The 21,840-nt window shown below is 37.6% G+C and overlaps 3 protein-coding genes across 3 annotated transcripts in view; 1 reads left to right on the plus strand and 2 right to left on the minus strand.

The window, feature by feature from the left end:
- Window positions 1-5,545, minus strand: part of LOC120769238 — a 28,153-nt gene extending 22,608 nt beyond the window's left edge. The window contains exon 1 of the mRNA XM_040096137.1: window positions 4,687-5,545. The gene's annotated coding sequence lies outside the window, so the exon portion shown is untranslated. The remainder of the gene's footprint in view (window positions 1-4,686) is intronic.
- Window positions 5,546-5,986: 441 nt separating this feature from the next.
- LOC120769230 lies at window positions 5,987-13,156 on the plus strand. Its single transcript, XM_040096127.1, has 8 exons — window positions 5,987-7,045; window positions 7,111-7,466; window positions 7,534-8,928; window positions 8,988-9,128; window positions 9,192-9,331; window positions 9,393-9,532; window positions 9,593-9,883; window positions 11,254-13,156. Exons 1-8 carry the CDS (start codon window positions 6,733-6,735, stop codon window positions 13,002-13,004), a joined length of 4,527 nt encoding a protein of 1,508 aa, XP_039952061.1. The 5' UTR covers window positions 5,987-6,732; the 3' UTR covers window positions 13,005-13,156.
- A 6,021-nt stretch (window positions 13,157-19,177) lies between these two features.
- Window positions 19,178-21,679, minus strand: LOC120769242 (sterol carrier protein 2). Its single transcript, XM_040096142.1, has 5 exons — window positions 21,461-21,679; window positions 20,816-21,139; window positions 20,535-20,725; window positions 19,481-20,367; window positions 19,178-19,415 (listed from the first exon to the last, which is right to left on the minus strand). The coding sequence occupies exons 1-5, from the start codon at window positions 21,503-21,505 to the stop codon at window positions 19,225-19,227; spliced, it is 1,638 nt and encodes a 545-aa protein (XP_039952076.1). The 5' UTR covers window positions 21,506-21,679; the 3' UTR covers window positions 19,178-19,224.
- Between the last annotated feature and the right edge of the window lie 161 nt (window positions 21,680-21,840).

A 21,840-nucleotide genomic window follows, 5' to 3' on the forward strand; every position in this document is an offset into this window, starting at 1 on the left:
GTAGCAACGATAACCATTCACGTACTTTTTAAGAATAAATTGGAATATATTTTGTATCAGATGATCCAAACATGAGAAATCGTGTACTCCAGTGAAAAAACGGATCTAATTCACCCAGCCATTTCTCCGACAGATGTCATCAAAAAATTCCGAAAAAATTTGTTTATACACTCCAAAAAGTTGAAAAAAGTTCTATTGTAGAATAAATATGTCTATGAAAAAAAAATGTCAAAAAAACAGGCCAGATTACCCTAATGATCCCTTAAGAAATCGGAATTTTTACTCAAGTTATTGCTTGCACAGACGGACCGACAGGCAATCACTCTAATTTCTACTCATCTCATCAACCTGATCATTTATATATTATTCATTGGTTGGATTTACATTTTCCAACTTGGAATCTTCAATTGGGGCCAAACAGCGGTAAGGAAGAACGATTGGCGCGCTGCTGTAAACTCGGCTATAACCGCGTAAGAAGATATAACCCTATATCTAATTCGATTAGTTTTATCTGTTAACTATTAAAACCTGGAAGTCAGTTGTTTGGAACTTTTTGTTGATTCTTCGGTCGCCAGTAAGCCAACTTAATGGAAATGTTTATGGATTACAATTATGATGAAGCTACTACTGGAAAATAGATAACAATGCTTTCAGAAAACGACGCTAAATACAAATATTATTGAATTTTAAGAAAATGGCACAGTCTGTCAACTACACGAAAAGTTTGTCTGACGATTCTTACTACTGTCAGAAACAAAAACGAGTTTGCTCCAAATTTTGTGTTCCAATGAAATCACGTCGACAGAATCGTTGAAAATGTTCCGGAGATGTTTTTTATCGAATATTCTTATGTACTTATTCGTTTATTAACCTGTGTTTGATTCAACCCATTTTGGTTAATGTTTTAGGTATGCATCCGTGACAAGTTAGACTTGTACCAAAAGATCTGAATTAAGGTCGCAAGAGAGATGATTGCTAAGGTTACTGAGGAGCCTGCATTCATCAAACGAAACTTCGAACCTGTCCAACAATTTACGGAATCCAAAAATGAGCTCCAACCGAAAAAACGACATTGATGCTGTGATGTGGTTCACCATGAATTAGTTCCTTAGCGGAATTCATTAAGCGGTCAATAAGTAATAAGTAATATTACTTGGCGTCTATGTGAAGCAATTCGTCTGAAGACACTGAAAGCCATCCCAGCCGAGGCAACCGGGGTACGCAAAATTTACATCGAACCTGTCTTACTACGACATCCGAACGTACTTATTACACTTTACAAACTTCTAGTGAAACACGATTCACAGCTTTTCATATCAAAGTAAGCACATTCGTTCTGTGAGAGTGCGACATTTTGCTCTATGTTGTATTCGCACGTGTGAAGCGGATGAAAGTTAGAACTCCATAAACTCTGAGTAATCGTTTTAATTCGTTTTTAACAAAAATTTAAAATATTTTGGGGTTTATATGAATGTGCAAATTCTGCCCTCGACTTTAAATCAAAATGTTACGGCAATTCTCTTCATTTTGTCACGTTCATTTTAAAATTTATACACACAAAAATGTACATACATATTTACATATGAACGATTTCTTCAATATTTGACATCAAGCGGAGAAATATTCAAAAATGAGGAACTTTATGTAATATTAAAAAATATTTTAAATCCTTCGGCTTATCACAGTTACTTTTTGTAAGCTTCTTTTACTTTGAAGATCATATCCTATGAAATTTCAAACTAGTAAAAACAACCGACTCACTTAGCGTTAATGATTTACTTTAATGATTCATTTAATTTTATTTACCTAAATATCATTGAACATGCAGGTAATAACAATATTACTATATCCTGAACAAGGCAAACTTAACAGCCTTGAAGTTTGAAACGCCCACAAAAGATGTCGGAAGTCCCTATAAAATATAATGGGTTGTCAAAAAAGTCTTGCGGTATTTTTATTGAATTTTTGGCGCATCTTCGACCACCTCTACACCAGAACAAAAACGTTGAAACCATCGTTGTGCGGTGGAAATGGAAACTGTATCGGGTCCATAAACTGCACAAATTTTATTGGCGGCTTGAGATGCATTTTTGCCTTTATCGTAGTAGTACTGTAAAATATGCCGTATTTTCTCTTTATTTTGCTCCATGTTTGCGACGCAATAACTCACGAACGACTTAAAAGACACGACAATCAATCAAACACGTGTTAGCGCGTGATATGAACTTTCCAAAAAGGTATAGCATGACCCGATGCCTTTCAGCGCCAACTAGCGAAAATACCGCAAGACTTTTTTGACAACCTATTATTATGTATACCATGCCTCGAAATTACTTCATGAAATTTTTTCTGCCGCTACAACAATAACAACAACTAAGAATGAACTTAGTAAATCTAAAAAACGCAAATTTTAGCATTGATAAGAGTGTGTACTATAAGATAAAAAGTAAGAACGGTTTTATTGTAGGAATTTTGTACAATCTTTTTATTGTACTATCTACTGCTTTCTGGTAGTTAAATATACCTATTTCGTTATAAAGATTACAGATTTGACGAAAAGTAGGTTATTAGCAGTCAAAGATATACTCGTATACATATATGTACTTACATACATACATATATTTATATAAAATATCACCAAGTAATATTAATTAAAATAAATCAAAATTAATAATAATAAAAATATGATCAAATTGAATATTACATTAAAGCTGTTATCTGAAATCCTTGTAGAAAGGCTCTCTTGAATGTTGAGGATAATTTTAAATTTCTTATAAGCGTATTCATTCTAGTGAAATAGAGAGAACCATTCAGGGTCGAGGAATCTGACAGTTGTTGTAGATGTCAAAAATACATATTTAGGGGTTTCAAATAGAGGTCTCATAAAGTTATAAGTTATAAAGATTCGAAAACATAGCGCTCAGAGTTGTATTTGCGTAAACTTACTTTAGTATGCAATCCAACAACAAATTTTTTAAACTAGTATACAAATTTATGATTTTATGATTTTACGATGCTTTATGACACGTTGTGAGTACCCCAATTATTATATATTTATTCTCATATTATGAATTTATTGTTGGAATCAGAATTTTTAGTGGTTTTCGCTGTCATGAAAATGGTGCTAGAGATTTGATATATGAGGTTTTAATATTATTAATTACGCTGAATTGCGTACTTATTTTTAAAAATATTGTATACATATGTATGTACATACATGTATATAAATTTTAAAAATTCTGAAATTGTTAGTTTCTTAGTTTTGTTCCATGAATTCTATTGAAAATGGGAATGGATTGCTGTTATGACAACTAGCAAATCTGTTCTAATTTGATAATAAACCTGACTAATAACGGTCACCGCAATTTATCAGCACCATTTCAAAAATTATTTGGAAAATATTTTATGCCGTTACAGAAACATTTGAAATAATTTTAATTTGATATGCTCAGACGGTTAAAAACTTGTTGCTCACTGCAAATAAGATGACAAGTTTGACCAGGTGTCTAACAAGTGCAAGCTCTAATTGGATTTGTATGAATGAAGATATGTAGATTTGATATATTCATGTACAATATTGATTGCTAAAACTCTGTGTACATTTAAAATAATGTATAAACGTAGTTTTTCGTTATGCGTAAATATTTACGGAATTTGCCTCAAAGGAAGTTGTAAAACTAACTAATCCTCATGGCCATAATGGGTGGTGATGTCTATATAAACGAGTATAAGTAAAACTGCCCTGCTGCATTGTTTTATCAAACAATGAAATATAACGAAGATTCATATAACTGAACCGAGTATAAGGTATCATAATTAAAAGAGGTGTACAAGGTCGACACCATCTTTCCTACATACATATGTATATGCTTAAGGTTTTATGTTTCTGAATGTGCTGTTGAATGTGAGTATTTATAACATCAACGCGCACATATTACTAGCTAATTTTTTAAAATTTGGCCTATGATAAATATTTCTTCACATACATATGTACATACATACATATGTACGTATATAAATATGTCTACATGTGCGTCTTCCAGTCATCAACTCATAAAGTTAATCACCGAAAAAAAAACTGCCACTAAACACTCATCACTCACTTGCCTGCAATACTGGTTTTCAATCTTTTGTGAGAAGTCTCTTATGTTTTCTTTTTCTTTAAGTGCGGCAAATTGACGCAAACAAGCTCCAAAAGATAAAAAGAGGAGATACCCACAAAATAAAACAAAATGCAGAGCTACTGAGATACAAAATCAAGCAGAAATTACGTGTTCTATATAATTTGTGGTATTCGGACTTAATACCTATTCGCAATTTTTATATTTTTAGGAAACAACATACTTAGGATTGATTTTTTATAATAATTTATATAAAAGCTTTATTATTATTGACTTAAAAATAATTGTGGATAGATAATTTTGCGATTAGTAGCATGAACGTAATTAAAAATTAGCACGATTAGTAAGTCTTGACATGTAGATACAGAAGTGCATACATAGTTTGTCTGTGTACTAGTCGAATTATGTTTCTTAATAGAGATAAGATAAACAACCATAAGGCCATTTTCGTTTAACTTTGGAGTTTGGAAAAACAAGAAAAAATAAAGAAATGAACTTAGCGATGTACATATGTACATATATACATATGTATATGATAAAACCCCTCTTGCCATGCGAAACTCACCTGATAGCTTGTTGCATTGACATCATCGTGAAGGGAACATGCACAAATATTAACGCATTTTCTGCAATTCAACTACTTGTGATTGCTCCTTGCAATCCGTTTGTTTATGCCGGTTTACAAGTGTATTGTCACAACACGTATTTGTAATATTTTATAATTCACAATTTGCGCTCCATTATTACGTATATATATGCAGAACATTAATTACAAAATACTAATTGTTGACCGGTTGCTTTATGGAACTAAGGAATGGTATGTATGACACAAACACACAAATTTTTACTTCGAGGTCTCACAGAGTAACCGACCCGACGTTGGTTTCTAAGGAGATGTCGGCCACGATCACCTTACTACAAACATACAGCATTGATTTCAATTGGTTGCTTATAATAGGTGTTTAAGTAGAAATTAACAACAATTCGCGAATGATGAAATTTTTGTAAATGAGACTCACAAACACACTTGCACCATGAAAGTAATGTTTTTGGACGTTGCTTTTTATTGCTCTTGATTTGCTATATCCGCAGCCCGACCGTCTACGACCCAAGATGGATATTTATAAATGGCAAAATTGTTGTGTTGCTACTGCTACTGCTGCTACATTTGAAGAAGGTTGTGATATGAGAGAAGCACACACATATTTACGCATGTAGATGGACGTTGGGTGAACTCATTAACCGAGAAAATATCGATGCGACGTAAAATCCAACGTTACGATTTACATATCAAACTTAAATGTATAAAAATACTTTTTCTTAACTTAATATAATAATCTCAACTTTTGTTCGATTGAATTTGTAATAAAAATACATTAAATAATTTCTTCGAAATCTCGCGCACCCATCGCACTACATACTCCACTTTTTCACCACTACAGTATTGCCACAGTAGTATTGTGATTTTAACAATTTCTGTACCGTTTATTTTTATTTAAATGCCTGCTGTAGAAAAATACATTATTTGACATCATTGTATGAAATAGGGTCTTTTCTCTCTGACTCTGATATCTTTCCAATTTATTTAATCAAATTGTACAAATGTCGTATTGTCGAGAATATCTTCAAAGTAAGACGCAAATAGCAGTGTTTGTTGTCATCTTACATTACAATTACACTAACTACACTTTTAAATCAAAGAAAAAGTTAAAAGAAAATAATTACCATAAATAAATTATTTTAAAAGATTTCATATAAATATCTGATCTAATCAAATTCACCACTGGTTTTAAAGTATTTATGGGTATTCGGTTTCATAAAAATGCAATCCTGGGCATACCAACTACGTGACCCGAACATCGCAGTTTGCTTCGTAAGTTCGTGGTCAAGAAATTGTGTTGATGTGCGAAAAACGTGTGGAAAATTGTTTAAAAAATATGTAAAAGACATAAAATTAGCATATGAGTTTGGTGAAAAGTGTATAGATTCATTTTATAATAAGAATTCTAAAAAAACTAATCTCTCGGTGCAATAAACTGTTGTAGTATTTTGCGCCACTGAATCAGCAGCGGCACAAAAACGAAAACAATTCAATGCAGCAGCAGAGGTCGTAGCAGAAGTTATAGCAACGCAGCGCATACGTACGGCATCATAGGGCCATAGCAGCCGCAAATGCATTAAAGAATTCTCGAACAAATAAGTTCAGCTGCAATTATTGGTGGGGAGAAAATCCCAAAGATATGTTGTAGTTAGTTCAATCTATTTTTTGCGCAAGTAATTACAAAGAACTGTGGTTGTATTGCATGTGGCATTTTTATTTGGCAAGCGGAGGTGTCAAACGGGTAGCGAATTGTTTTATATCGTCGTGTTAACGCTCACGTCCGAGTTCCCGATATTGGCGCTTTGAAAAACTACGCAGTGAAAAGCGCAGCAGCAGAAAGAAATACGGACCGAGAAAAAAGAAACGTAGTGGCGGTAAACTCATCGATTTTTTGTTCTTAACTCTCGTACGGCTTGCGTGTATATTTACAAATTATAGAATTTACCTATGAACAAGGTGGAAGAGTAAACAGCTTTCATTATAAATGCGTATACAGAAATATAAAAACAAATGGAAAATATAGAAACTATAAATGCAAAGGCAATAACCATGCAATGTGAAAACATTGAAAGTGGCGCTAAAATTACTGTGCCGCTACAGGAAAACAAAGAAAAATCAACACAGGTGAAATTGCAAGAACCTGTAAACGGGCAGTTAAATATTGCAAACAATGGTGTAAAGAATATAACAGTTGAAAATGTTGTGCAAGGTGCAGCGGAAGAGCAAAAAAATCCAATGGCAGCAAAAAACGATACACAACCACTAATAACTGGAGGTTCAATAAACGCCACGGAAGTTGATATGAGAAGTCGCATTGAAAGAGGTAATTTGAAATCTTACATGAATTTAATTAATTGGATATAACTATGTACATATATATCATTACAGATAAAAATCATAAAAAGAAAAAGAAAGAAAAGGATCGTGAACGTGACCGCGAAAAAGATAAAGAACGTAATCGGGATCGTGATCGAGATAGAGAACGCGACAGGGATCGTGATAAGGCCCGAGACCGTAACAAGGACAAAATACGTGATAAAGATAGAGATCGGGAACGAGAACGAAATCGGGATAAAAACTCTACCAAAGAACGTTCCAGCAAGGAGCATAGTTTGCATTCGAGATCTCATAATTCTTCCGGTAGTAACAGTGATAAAATTAAAGAAGGCAGCAATAAGCACGAGAAGCCTAAGCCTACCACATCCTCCAGTGTATCATCTAAACGTGAAAAAGACAAAGATAAGGTAGATTGTTATAATAATATATATGTATATAATTTCCTAATTACCATATATTTTTATAATGTAACAGTCACTCTCAGCAACATCTTCGGCAAGTTCCTTGAACGAGCATAGGCGACGTAGTTCAGATAGTAGTCGCGGAAGTCATACAAGTTGTACAAAATCGAACGGTCGATCAAATAGCATTGTGAGTGGAAAAGAATTTAGTCTCACACCCCAAGAAAAGTTGTCATCTACAAAAACCGAAGCAGAGAAAAACAATTCAATGCAAATTGAAACAGAGAAAATTACTCCTCCAATCGGGAATACAGTCAAAATGGAAATGAAAGAACCTGAAAATAAACAAACTGAAATGCTCCCACATAACATGAAAATGGATAATGAACCTAACCCATCAACAACAACTGATGTAATACCTAATAATATAAAAATCGAAAAAGAGGAAGACGTAATGGACGATAAAAAGGCCTCTTCCGAGTTCGTTGCTACGAATAATGATGTTGCAATACATAAATTACCTAACGGTATCGGCGAGATAAATTCCAATACCATTAAAACTGAAAAATCAATATCACCTTTAAAAACTGATATAACTGTGATAGAAAAAGTTAAAACCGAATACAATGGGAATGCAATGAGTGGGGCCTCAGCCGGCGATGACATCATTTATAGTTCTGTAGTAAAAACTCGCGACGATGTTTCACGTCAACTGAATTTTAGCAGTGAACCGGTCATGGGTGCTGCAACAAAAGAGTCTAAAGCAGAAAAAACTAATGATAGTAGCTCGATCTCACATCCATTAAAAACCACTCCGATATCAAAACCATCTGGTAGTAGTGCACATTCATCGACTATAAATTCAAATAATTCGAGTGCACGGAAATCCTCCTCATCAAGTAGTAGTTACCATCGCAAAAATTCAACGTCATCAACAACCTCAACTACGAAGCATTCATCTTCGTCCACTTCAGCTTCGGCGTCTACATCGACATCGTCATCTTCGCGCAGCCGCGATTGCTCTAAATGCTACAAACGTTCAAAGATACGCCGTGCCAGTATTGGAACACAGTTTCAGCAGAGTGAGCCATTCTCTATAAGTACCCCACGAAGGCGGCTTGAACGTCCACCTCAAGGATTGGAACATTTGAAATATGGACGATTATTTGAAGTGGAAGTGCATCCAAATGGTGGCGCCTCCGTGGTACATTTGTATCAGGACGAATTGAACCAATTAACGCCGGAACAAATGGAAGAGTTGGTGGAGGAGTTTTTCGATGTATGCTTTGCAGAAGACGATCAGGGATATGCCTTGCATGTTATGGGAATAGTGCACGATGCTGCACGTTATCTACCCGATCTATTGGAACACATGGCGGAGAATTACTCAACGTTGACGGTAAAAGCTGGTGTTCTGGGGAGAAATTCCGATATTGAAACTTGTACAATGTCGCAATACAATGAGCAGGTTTGTAAGAAGAATCCTTCATATATTGCTTTTCTTTATTGTTTGGCTTATCTTCATAGGTGGTGCGAAATTATTCTCAAGGAACGTTTCGTTATGGACCATTGCATCAAATAAGTTTAGTTGGTAAGGTGCACGAGGAAGTGGGTGGATATTTTCCCGACTTATTGGGCCGCATTGAGTCGAATCCATTTCTTAAGAAGGTAATGGCATCTTTGATTCTTATTAATAACAAATAAATTAAAATATTTTTTGAACTCTTTCAGACCATGCCTTGGGGATCATATTCTATTTTGCAAACTGATCCTCGTCTTTCTAATGATGGACCAATATTGTGGGTGCGCGCGGGAGAGCAATTAGTGCCTACAGCTGAACTGAATAGTAAAACGCCAATGAAACGCCAACGGTAAATTTCTGCTATAACATCTCAACCAGCAACAATATAATTTGTTTAACTATTCTTTTAGTACACGTATAAATGAGCTACGCAATCTGCAGTATCTTCCACGATTGTCGGAAGCACGGGAGACCATGATTGAAGATCGCACCAAAGCGCATGCAGATCATGTTGGGCATGGTCATGAACGAAATACCACTGCTGCTGTGGGTTAGTATATGTTGCATTGTTATTTCCTTATTGCACCTCTAATAACCTAACTTATTATAGGTATACTTAAAGCGGTACATTGTGGCCAACCATATAATAACAATCGTATCACTAAAGACGTGGTGGCGTTTGCTGCTCAAGACTTTAACTACTTGGTGGAGATGTTACAGCTTGATTTGCATGAACCCCCAATATCGCAATGTGTGCAGTGGATTGAGGATGCGAAGCTAAATCAATTGCGTCGTGAGGGAATTCGTTACTCTCGCATACAGCTATGTGATAATGACATATACTTTTTGCCGAGAAATATTATACACCAATTTCGGACGGTTACAGCAGTTACCAGTATTGGTGAGTCATAAATATTGTTTATTGTCTAATTAAGTTAGGGTTTTCGCATGCGCTTAGCAGGAGTTGTTTAACGACCCGCTCCTGAGGAACGTAGAAGATTTACTGAACTACTTGTCTTTAGCAAAGTTCATTTTGTCGCAATCGTGGGAGTTCTTACTAAGATAAGATAAGATAAATATTGTGTACTCTCCTCAATGCTTACTAACATTGTCCGATAGGCATTCAAGCGGTAACATTAAAAATTCAGTCGGCTGCAGGTAGGAGAAAACTTATAGAGCTTACCAAATAACCAGGGAGCCTGAAAACCCGGGAGACCTGCTAATTGACTGCATAGCCTTTCGATTCATGTTTCCAAATAGGGATCACATCGCTTCGCTAGCACGCAGCAGAATATTGGACTTTATCAATATGCAGGGGCTAGGTGAGCCTTTGTGGTTTAGAAGAGGGCTCAATAGACCTAAGGTCGCGGTGCATTCCTCGTTTATCAATCAATCAATTGAGATCCCTTTTACGATCGAAGTTTTAACGTAACTTAACTTAGTTATGTTGTTAAGATAATGAGCTGATCCCATTATTTCTATAAGAAATTAACTATAGTGTTCTATGCAGGCATCGAGATTTCGCGAGTGATGGTGGTGGCACCGAAATTACAACCTTTTCTCCTGGTTCATCAAATCTCTTCCAAACGACTTAAGTCGGACCTACCAACCATAGTAGAAGTAGAGTTCGAACTGCCACGCGAATCTAGAGTGACACCAGAGCCAATTAGTTCTGGTACTGTAGCGGGTTAAACTTCTACTTATGCAGAATCGACCCAACATACTTAATCTATGGCCAGCCTGTAATGAGTCTCTGCATGATTTAAACCTTTACTTGCCCTATATAGGCAACTCATCTCGGAGTCTTTTCCCTATGGTCCGACTGCATCTTTTCATGGGTTTCTCGTTAGAGGATTTGGCTGAAAATTAAATGACGCCTTTCCTGCCAAACAGGGTTTGAGTAACCATTACAATAACAACAACCACCTGTTTACAATCTGGTCTCGATAACCTTAGCGGACCTCAATTCCAATTTGGCCAAGGAATGTGAACCTAAATACTTTTTGAAATGCTTTCAGCCGCTAACATAACAACAGCAACTACCGTCGTTCAGGTCAAAATCACAACTAGTGGCCCAAATAAATATATAGTTCTCTTGTAATTTTTAAATCTGTAATGTATTCAGTACCTTTAATATTTCGACTGTTTTTATTCTGGTCTCGTTCTAATTTATACTGAAAAACGGCATTTGAAAACCTTCACAGAAGTATTAATTCTTACATTTAAATTTCCCTTTAACTAATAAATGTTAACTATTTATTATGTCCACAGCTTGGCACTTACGTTTGCGTCAGTATTATCCAGGTCAGGAGGTAATCAATGAAAAGAATAATCCAGTGTTGGCAGAGCCACCCCACTATAAAGAGAAGCAGACGCTGCTGCCTCATCCCATATCACAAGATGAGCATCATGGCGGCAAGCGCACACCATGTAAACGGTCTCATGATGGTAAAGCAAAGAAGACAAAACTAACTGACATCGACGGCAAAGAACGACGTTCCAGCGAGAGTGGCACGGAGGACTCAAACTCAAAGGATGGTTCGGAATGTGGGTCCACCACAAGCCGTAAACGGAAAGCCGTGCGAGACGATGCCAGAATCGATATGCGCAAAATGGTGTTGGAACATAAGTTACACAAGTCAATGGCGGCAAGCAATGAAGAAGAAAATGTGCCCACCACCACGAAGACCGACAGCAGCGGCGCGAGCAACACTAGCACTACTGCTACGGATGCTTCGTCTGCTGAGAAGCACGTGAAAAAGCGTAAAGAGTCCAAGGATAATACAGATAACACAGAGGCTATGAAACAGGAACGACGAAGCAGCACGAACAACATCAGCAGTTCTTTGACGCATAAATTTAATTCTAATGGCGACATACCAAATGATACACAACCCAAAAATACTTTCTTAAACACAGTTGCAAAATCACAAACACCAACCAGTACACCAAGTGCACAAAATGTGAAAAAATCAAACAGCGAAATACTAAAGGTAATGACACCTCAAACGCCAACTATTTTAACGGCAGCAACGGTTGCGTCCACGTCATCCGCTACACAAAAGATACCCAAACTGCCGGAGCCGACAGTGCCTGCAACACCCTTGCCACTTGTGCCTCAAACGCCCTTTACACATCGTGAGGCTTACGTTAACAGCCTGAATCAAAAGCAACCCGAGATCAAAATTCAAGTACAAATAATATCCGATGAGCCTTCTGCTCTCTCCTCATCCACCACCGCTTCTGCTATCACCAACACTCCCAACGCCAAGACAGCAAAATCAAACGTTCAACCACAATCACCATCACCGCTGCCGCCACAAATGCCTCAGTCGGTGCAATCACTGCCGACCAACGTACCACGCCCCACAAACTATGCAACCGAGACCTTGTTTAGCACAGGCGTAACAACAGTGACACAAAGCACACTACCTGCTCAAACCGCGGACCACGTAAACATACTTTCAGTCATAACTGAACCAGGAACAATTTGTCCACCGCAACTGGTGATCGATCATGAAGAAGAGGTTACAGTCTCCGAAGAACTCAGAGAAGATGCACCACCACACACAGCAGTAGCAGCAGCAGCTACGGCGTTACCGATCGTGACAGCAAAAGCTGGGGCGACTTTCCCACCATTGCCGCCGGAAATAACGCCAGCTTTACCACCGCCGCCACCAATAGTCCAACTGGAAAACAAAACAATATTGTTAGCTACACCCCTGGCAAGTACCAGCAACCATCAAACGACGCGAACCGTAGTAATAGTGCCGCAGGCGTCACTTAAAGCAAAGAGCAATAACAGTAGCGTCAACATAAGAGTGGCGTCAACGGGCGCTACAGAACAACAACAAGTTGAACGGAAGACACACCACAAAATCATCAAGGTTGGTGCGATAAGCAAACCGCCGAACGCCGCCCCAGCTGATCTGGTCAGCTCAATCATGGCCAGTATGGATAACAGCAATGCGGCAGCCACATCGGCAACAAACACACACAACTACTCATCATCGTTACACTAAAGCGTCTCGCTACAACAGGCAGGAACTTTTCCACTAAGAATGTCAACATGAAAAGCGTTATTATTGTGTGTGTTTGAGCAGCTGAGCGCTGAGCAGTAGTTACAGAAATCAAGATTCGCCATACTTAACCATCCAAACGAGGTTAGATCCGCGAAATACCAGCCCCTTGACCGGATAATTTCCGGGTAATGTATAACCGGCTGTTGTGGGAATTTAATGCCGAGCTTGGTGCTTGTCTGGCAAACCAATACGTGCATACACAAACAACACAAAAACAACTATTGTTACAATTTGCAGCCTTTTTGTAAATATTATTATTTTTTTTTGGAAAATTTTCACATACACATATACTATGCAAACATATTTATGAATAGTTTAGCTTGCATTGTAAGATACTAGCTTTCCTTAATTTATTTGCGCGCGATTCATGCGAATTTCCATATGTGCAGCTACACGCTATTCTGCACATTGTGAGCGAGAAGAATGTGGATTCTTTAATTGCAAAGATGCATCCGATTTATTTTGGATTCGAAAGTTTATTTTAATGGAGTTTGAATAAGGATATCAATGAAGAAGCAATTAACGCTAGCACTCGCTAGCACCGGGGGCAGTGAGCAGCAGCACTTCCGAAAGTAAACAAATCTGCAAGTCCAGTTGATCGTTGAAAAACGGTATAAGTATAGAGTGATTTAAAACTTTTGAAAATTCCTCTCTGGATATTTGGCAAGCGAATTTCATATTTAAAAATAACAGTAATGATTAACTGCAAAGTCAAACAGCTGCAAAATGAACAAGTGTGTACTTACACATCTACATGCATAATTGTATGTATATTCAGAGGGTTGTCCATGATTTTTTTCTCGTAATATGTTAATAAGCGCACTTGCACCAAGTTAAACTCACATAGCTGACATGCAGACCAAGTAAAAATAATAAATTGTTTAATTGCGCTACTTAGGCAAAGGCTTCTTAAGTCGCTACTGCAGGACTTACATACATATGTATTTTTAGGCCTTTTAAGTTGTTGTTAAAATGTATTAGCGGCTAAAAACCATGAGAATATCATATTTTGTTTAATTTTAGTTATATTCTGTGTGGCAGTTAATTGACACACATACTTATATACATACATATATACATATGTATAAATATGTATGTTTACATTTGCATATGCATTGTACCTATATATTTTGTTGTATATTTTGGGTATATAATGCTCGCTGTATACACGATATACATAAATTAAAAATACACAAACACACGTACACGTACACGTGCAGACATAATAGATGTTATAACAGTTATGTATGAATCTTGCATCTTTTTTCACATATTGTACAGAAACAATGACCTACGTATACATATATACTTATATTGCATATACATATACTTACATACATATATTAAATATAGAAGAAAGAGTAGCAAATAAAGTTTTATTAATATGACAGATGCTTGTTTTTTTTATACCCTACACAGGGTATATTTAGTTTGTCATGAAGTTTGTAATACCCACAAGAAAACGCATAAGTAAACTAAATTATAATTATAATTATAGTTCTTAATTTATTACGTTTAATGAGTAAAACACAAATTAGCTTTTCTGTGCTTATACAAAACGGCCGATTTTATTGTTTTTAAAGTGATACACCTACTAAACTTCGTGTTTCAAAAAAAAAAAATGAAATATATAAAATATAATATTAATTTCAAATAAAAAAATAAAATAAAAAAAAATAAATAAATAAAAAAAAAATAAATAAATAAATAAAAAAAAAATAAATAAATAAAAAAAATTAATAAATAAAAAAATATTAATAAATAAAAAAATAAAAAAAATATAAAAAAAAATAATAAAAATAAATAAAAAAAATAAAAACAAAATAAAAAATATCATTTTTTCATCGCATATCAGTCTCTTACATTTCGAGCTCATGCCATTAACTTATTTCCAAATAAAAAAATTACCGCAAAAGGTACCGCTATAAAATGTAATCAAATACGCACAATACTTGAAAAATTAAGTGGTAAGGTTTGCGTGGCCACGAGTGTACATATGTAAGTAAACAGTTAAATTCCTTATACCGAACACTCACCGTCGCAGTGTTTTTGACCGGCTGAGGTAGCTGTCCATATACATATGAGGGCGTGGCCATAAGGAGTATTTAAAATGTATTCTTAGAGTTGTCGGACAGGAGTGAATTGCAACGTTCTCATATCAGGTATAGGAATAGATTTTGTTTGGAAGTTCCGTCTTTGAGGAATGTTGGTAATGGGGAATTTCTCGGCCTTTCTGTCTATATCTAGCCCTTCACTTTTCAATATATCAATCTGAAATTTCGCACACGTTATTTTCCCCCATAGAAGGTGCTCATTTTACGGAATCGCTGATATCGGACCATTACATATAGCAAACTGACTGAACAAAATCCATACCTACGTAGTATGGAGATCTTTTGTATCTTTACGAAATTTAACATAGATTATTATATAAGGTATAGCTACAATCTTCAAAGAAATTATTCAGATCGGACTGCTGTAGCATATATGTATGTATGTAGCTACCATAAAAACTGACCTATTAATCAAGAAGAAAAGAAAGAAGAAATCTTTTTATTATCTTTTATGCTCTAAGAAATGCACTTGTGAAGGGTATCATAGCTTCGTTTTAGACCGAAGTAACAACCCTTGGTAGTCGGGTCTACATAACCGGAACGGACTCGGCCTTTTATCCAGCCAAGGACTGTCATTCTGCCACTACAACAACAACAGCAACATAATTGGACGCAATGCGCAAATTTGCTCTGAATATTGTAGCAGATTAAGCTCGTAGCTCTGCGAAATTGACATATCAAATACCCACCGCATGACTCTAACTACCTCATTGCATGGTCAATGAATCCCACTCATCTAATAACTATCTCCCTAAGCTCATACCCCGTCAAAACAACTTGTTTACTGTGCATTAGATGACTTCGATAACAACCAACTTGAACTTGGTTCTACGCACCGGAATCGACCCGGATTTTATCCAGCCAAGAGCTGTTTTTTCGGCGATCTAACCCCGTTTGGATCAGTCAGTGTTAATCTTTGCTTGTCGTCATTAGAGCAATGCCTTGCAGCAGGGTTGCTCCGTATCCTCCTACGAGTTAAGAGGCCCAAGCAGCACTACGGCGCGACAACCGCCCCTGCGGGTTAGCTGTATAACACCACCTACACGGCACTCCCTCACCCCCAGGATCACCCACGAACACCCGCGACCAGAGTAAGATCGAGGAGATAGTTACACTTATGAACCGGGAGCGCGTATCGATAGCTGCAGTCCAAAAAAAAGTTAAACAGCCGCTCAGATCTTCTGAGTTTCAACGTTTTATGTAAGGATCGCGAGCGAGATAACGGTGGTGGCCTAGCCTTCATATTGCACGATACCGTGCAGTATCGTCTAATCGATGAAGACATTGACCGCAGAGATACTACCCTAGAATGTCAGGGTACAGCTATCCGGTCAGGCGATGTCGAGCTCGAAATATTTAATATATATGTACATCCGCCCAGTTACATGTTGCCCTACAGTATATCACCCGAATAAAGGTGCGCTACTTCGTGGTGAAAACCGTTTGGTACTAGGCGACTTTAACGCACACCATGGTCTTTGGCATTCTTACCTGTCAAACGATCGTAGGGGAATGGAGCTGGCGGAACAGATTGACGATTTGACATTCTACAGAATAAATGACGAAGCCCCCATCAGAGTTATTGGCACCTGTAATAGCTCGCCCGATATTACCATTGCTAGTGGCGGTCTGATAAATAGCATAACCTGCCGACCTATGCTAACTCTCGCATCAGACCATCTGCCTATAATTATCTCGATCGAGAAACCTCCCGATTTTGTTTCTGTGGACAACCGCACCTTCGTTAACTATAACAAAGCTAACTGGGTCGGCTTCACAGAATTTACTGAGAGCACCTTCAACGCTCTATCCATTTGTACTGACATATCCGTTGGCGAACGTTGTTTCCACAAGGTGATTGCAGCAGCTACCGCTCGCTTCATCCCGGCTGGGAGAATAGCGGAAATCCGCTCCAATTTCGCAGCCGAAGCAGTCGTTTTAGCTAATGAGCGCGACATCTTACGCCATGCTGATCACAGATCCCAAATAAGGGCCACCAACATTGATTTATTCGAAATAAATGCCCAGATAGTTAGTGGCCTTAATCAGAAACCACCCCGTGAGCGAACGATCCTCGTAGCGTTGGACTTGTGAAAAACTTTTGACACAGTCAACTACACAACTCTACTGCAGGATATCAAAAAAACTACGCTTCCTCCAGGACTGAAGAGGTGGGCTATGAACTACCTGAGCGGTTGACAATCATCCGTACTATTTCGAGGTGAAACATCTAAAATGAGAAGAATTAAACAGGAGGTTCCTCAAGGTTGTGTGTCTTCTCCCTGCTACTGTTTAACTTCTACATCTCGAAACTCCCACAGCCACCAGATGGGGTTTCCATAACCTTGTACGCAGATGATTCCACGATATTGACGTCGGGCAATGGAATCGATGGCATGTGTACAAAAGTAAATAACTACCTCTCCGATCTTTCTCGTTTCCTCACTGCACCGAACCTCAAACTTTCCCCCACTAAATCCACAGCGACCATTTTTACGAACTGGACGGATGAGTATAGACTTGAGCTTAATATTGCAGTCGATGGCGTCAAAATTCCGACTGTCAATAATCCTAAGATTTTAGGTGTAACTTTTGATAGTCTATGCTCCTTCACTGCCTATACGACTGCGATTATCGCCAAGGTACAGAGCCGCAGCAAAATCCTCAAGTCGCTAGCCGCCAGCACATGGGGAAAAGACAAAGAAACGTTGTTGGCAAACATACAAGGCAATCGTCCGGCCGGTCCTCAATTACGCCGCACCAATATGGAAACTACAGACTCTTGATGTCTCCCATCGAACACCTATGTACATAGTGAGCAGTTAAGGAGCATAATGAACTCCTCTCCAAGCAGTTCCTGTTAGGATGTTTTCGTAGAAATCACCCTTGCAGCTACCTGCTTGAAACGGAACCGCCCCCTAGGAACATCAAGAGGTCCTTCCTCAACTACGACGACGACATCGAACAGTACGCCGACCAACCTTCGGACGCAACTAACTTCCGACAGACACTGACCGTCATTCACAGTGGAGCTATCAACATCTATCTATGTCCTGCATGCAATGAGTCTCCGCATGATAGTGGCCACCTCTTTGCATGCCCTGCCAACGCCACTCATCTAACACCCCTTTGGTCCGACCCCGTCGAAACAGCACGTTTCCTGGGTCTCCCGCTAGATGACGTCGACGACAACATGGATAACCCTTACCATCCTAACGGGGTTTGATATTCTGTTAAAACAACAACAACCAACTTGAATTTTACCATGCAAGCGGCAATTAGATAATCGCTATAACAACTACACTTGTAAGCAAATTCACCTCAGCGATTCCCTCAGACTTAAGCATCCAACACCTATTTATCGAACGTCGATGAAATGTAATTTGTACTACTAAAGGGGCTCAAATCGCTAGAAGAAAGGCAAATCTGGTAATAAATAGTGAGGGTTGTCTTTAACTTCGGAATAATGACTAACCGATTTTGCTTTGAAAATGATATTTTTTTATGATGAACGTATAAGTTAAATTCTTATTTTAAGATAAAGTCCAATAAATGCTTGTATTTTACTTTCACCTGACGTTGTAAAGTAGTGTTAACAAACTTTGACGGTATTAGTTGAATTGTTGCAGGAAACTCGTTTCCGTTGATGTCACCTCACAATAGCTGCTCATAAGTTCAGTCCAATGGACTTTAATCGAAAATGGAAAAAAAACAAGGTAACTATCAAAAACCTAAAGACATTTGCATAAAGTAAAATTAACGTTTTTATATAGATTTGTATTACGTAAAACATTTATTTCACCTTGATCGTAGTTCATAAAAACAATAAGTATAATGTACAGTTAAGAAAATATGACGTGTTTAACACATGTTTCTAACATTTATATATAAACACTCCCTGACAAATTATATATATATAATTGTCATCAATTGCATATGAGTATAACTATGGAATTGCTTTGTACCCTTATCCGCAATAATCTTCACAAACTTATTGTGAAATAAAAAATGTTGATGTTTGAATCGAACAAGCCAAAGCCGATCTCTTACAACTTTGCTCGCAATGTATCGATGCGAGATTGTGCTGATTTTTGTAGTTCCAAAAGTTTCATTGCCATGCCCATATTGCCTTGAATCTTAATCTTGCCTTGGAAAAACGCTTTCTGCGGCGGCAGTTTGCCTGTGAGCAATTCGGTAACATCAGCATCGTTGATGGTGAATGTAACGTCACATTTATCTATGAAAAAAAAACAACAAATATTATTAATTATATGCAAATATCAATATCGATTTTTTACTTACCAGTGCCATTAAAGATAATTTTGCCTTTGCCCTCTTTAGCATTAATGACCCAAAAGCCAATCTGGCCATTTGGACCGTTTGTGACTTTAAAACCATATACAGCACGCACTTTTTCAATAAGATTGTCCTTGTCTTCTTGCATGGCAATTTCTAGTAGTTTAAGCAATGGCGTTACTTGAAACCCCTCACCATTGGCAGCAGTATTTGCTGCGGTTAAATTGTTACTAACGTTTCCCGCGGCTGCTGCTGGAAAGCCAAGGCGATACAAAGCTATAACCACTGCGCCGCCAAGACCTAAATTGTGTTGCAATGCCAGCTTGCAACCAGCTACCTGTCGTTTGTCAGCCAAACCACGCAGCTGCCAACATAGCTCCGCACACTGTGCCAAACCGGTGGCGCCCAAAGGATGTCCCTTGGAAATCAATCCTCCACTGGGATTAACGACGTATTTGCCCCCGTAAGTGTTGTCACCGCGATCAATTAATTCACCAGCTTTGCCTTCCTCACACAAACCTAAGGCTTCGTATGTGATCAGCTCATTTGCTGAGAAGCAATCATGCAATTCAACCACATTTACATCCTGGGGTTTGTAGTTCGATTTAGCAAAAAGACGTTGAGCTGCTAAACGTGTCATATCGTAACCGGCGATTTTTATGAGACTTTTGTCAGCAAAAGTAGATTCGGGGTCGGTAGCCATTTCCATGCCTACGATTTCCACAGCTTGTGATTCTAAGCCATGCCGGCGTACGAATTGTTCAGACGCTAAAATTGCAGCGCCCGAACCGTCTGATGTGGGACAACATTGAAGTTTTGTAAGTATTCCCTCTACCACCTCCGGCGAACGCATAATCTGCTCCAGCGTGTATTCATCTCGGAACTGAGAATAACTGCACATGGAAAAAGTTCATGGGGGGTAAAGGAAAAAAGATTAAAGTACAAACTATATATAGTATCATTGATAAGATAGATAGAGTACTCAGTGGAGTACACCGAAGTTACAATTGACTTTTGTACTTTGATTTCAAGTGTTTAACAATAACTAATGAAAACTTACGGGTTATTCACCGAATGCTTGTGATTCTTCCAAGCGATTTTACCGAAGTGCTCCGGTTTTGTGCCATACTTGCGCATATGCTCTTTTCCAGCATTAGCAAAAATTTGGGCTGCCATTGGGCCACTGCCAATTTCAGTAAGTTCTGACATTTCAGTAATGTGTCGCTCCATGGGGTTAACGCGATCAAAGTACTGTTCAAAGACATATCAAGTTATGTGGTTATGATTGGGATGTATAGTACAAGCATATGCATGTATAAATGTGTTTTACATTTGACTTACTTTAGCGGATAGTGACCCACGCTCCATCTTTTCGAAACCCACAGCCAGTACACAATCAGTGTTACCCGACTCAATAATTTGCTTAGCCAAATAAAGTGCACTGGAGCCAGTGGAACAGTTATTGTTGACATTATAGACTGGAATGCCCGTCATACCGACACCATATATTGCACGTTGTCCACAGGTGGAATCTCCATAGACATACCCGGCGACCGCTTGCTGTATCTCTGGAAAGCTAAGTTTTGCATCCTGTAGAGCTTTAGTAATTGCTTCCTTTGCCATATCTGGGTAACATACATCCGCACGCCGACCCGGTTTTTCAAACTGGAAATAAAACAAATGTTAACTCCGCTATAATCGCGTAGGCGGTGTCTACGCGAGTAAAGTAGAAAAAATACTACAAATACATAGAATTTTGTAAACAAACATGCGATATTTGTGTTTATTAAAAATAAATAATATTCAGATTATCACTAATCCCATTTGTTGTAGTGGAAAATGCCATGTTCATTATGCTGCTATTTGTTGTTGGTAGTAATTGCACAAGTACTTGTTCCATTATTTACGTGGTTAATCGCATTCTCGTACAAAGTTCATCGTCGCAAAAATTATAAGTGCATTAACTACAATTCAAAACTTACTTACCTTTGTCATACCAACACCAACAACATATACTTTACTTTTCGCCATTTCTAATTATATTTTTTCTAATTTTTATTTGAAATAATTTATTTATGTTTGAAATCCACTATTATAGGTAAAAAAATATGTAGCGTATGATCCTTTGTTAATAAACTGTTCAGCAATTTGCAATGGAATAAATTTGAGTGAACTCTGATCGGAATCAAGTCAAATACTGATAAACGAGTCCAATTGGAAAACATTCAACTAACAAGTGGTAGCGAAATTTTCGATACCGTTGTAAAATCTGAAATCGATAAATTTATTAAAAATACGATAGGTTGTGGTCCGAGTGTCTGAAATTTAAAAATTTTGAGAAATTATAATAAATAACAATATTTATA

Source organism: Bactrocera tryoni, chromosome 2 (assembly GCF_016617805.1).
Source record: "Bactrocera tryoni isolate S06 chromosome 2, CSIRO_BtryS06_freeze2, whole genome shotgun sequence".
Classification (NCBI taxonomy): Eukaryota; Metazoa; Arthropoda; class Insecta; order Diptera; family Tephritidae; genus Bactrocera; species Bactrocera tryoni.

Bases quoted from the DNA above. Each gene is read 5' to 3' on its own strand.
- LOC120769230 (XM_040096127.1), top strand. From the start codon at position 6,733: ATGGAAAATATAGAAACTATAAATGCAAAGGCAATAACCATGCAATGT. The intron at 7,467-7,533 runs GTAGATTGTTAT...ATAATGTAACAG, and splicing joins GTGAAAAAGACAAAGATAAG to TCACTCTCAGCAACATCTTC. The intron at 9,129-9,191 runs GTAATGGCATCT...GAACTCTTTCAG, and splicing joins CGAATCCATTTCTTAAGAAG to ACCATGCCTTGGGGATCATA.
- LOC120769242 (XM_040096142.1), bottom strand. From the start codon at position 21,505: ATGGCGAAAAGTAAAGTATATGTTGTTGGTGTTGGTATGACAAAG. The intron at 21,140-21,460 runs GTAAGTAAGTTT...TTTTATTTCCAG, and splicing joins TTGGTGTTGGTATGACAAAG to TTTGAAAAACCGGGTCGGCG. The intron at 20,368-20,534 runs GTAAGTTTTCAT...TTCCATGTGCAG, and splicing joins AAGCATTCGGTGAATAACCC to TTATTCTCAGTTCCGAGATG.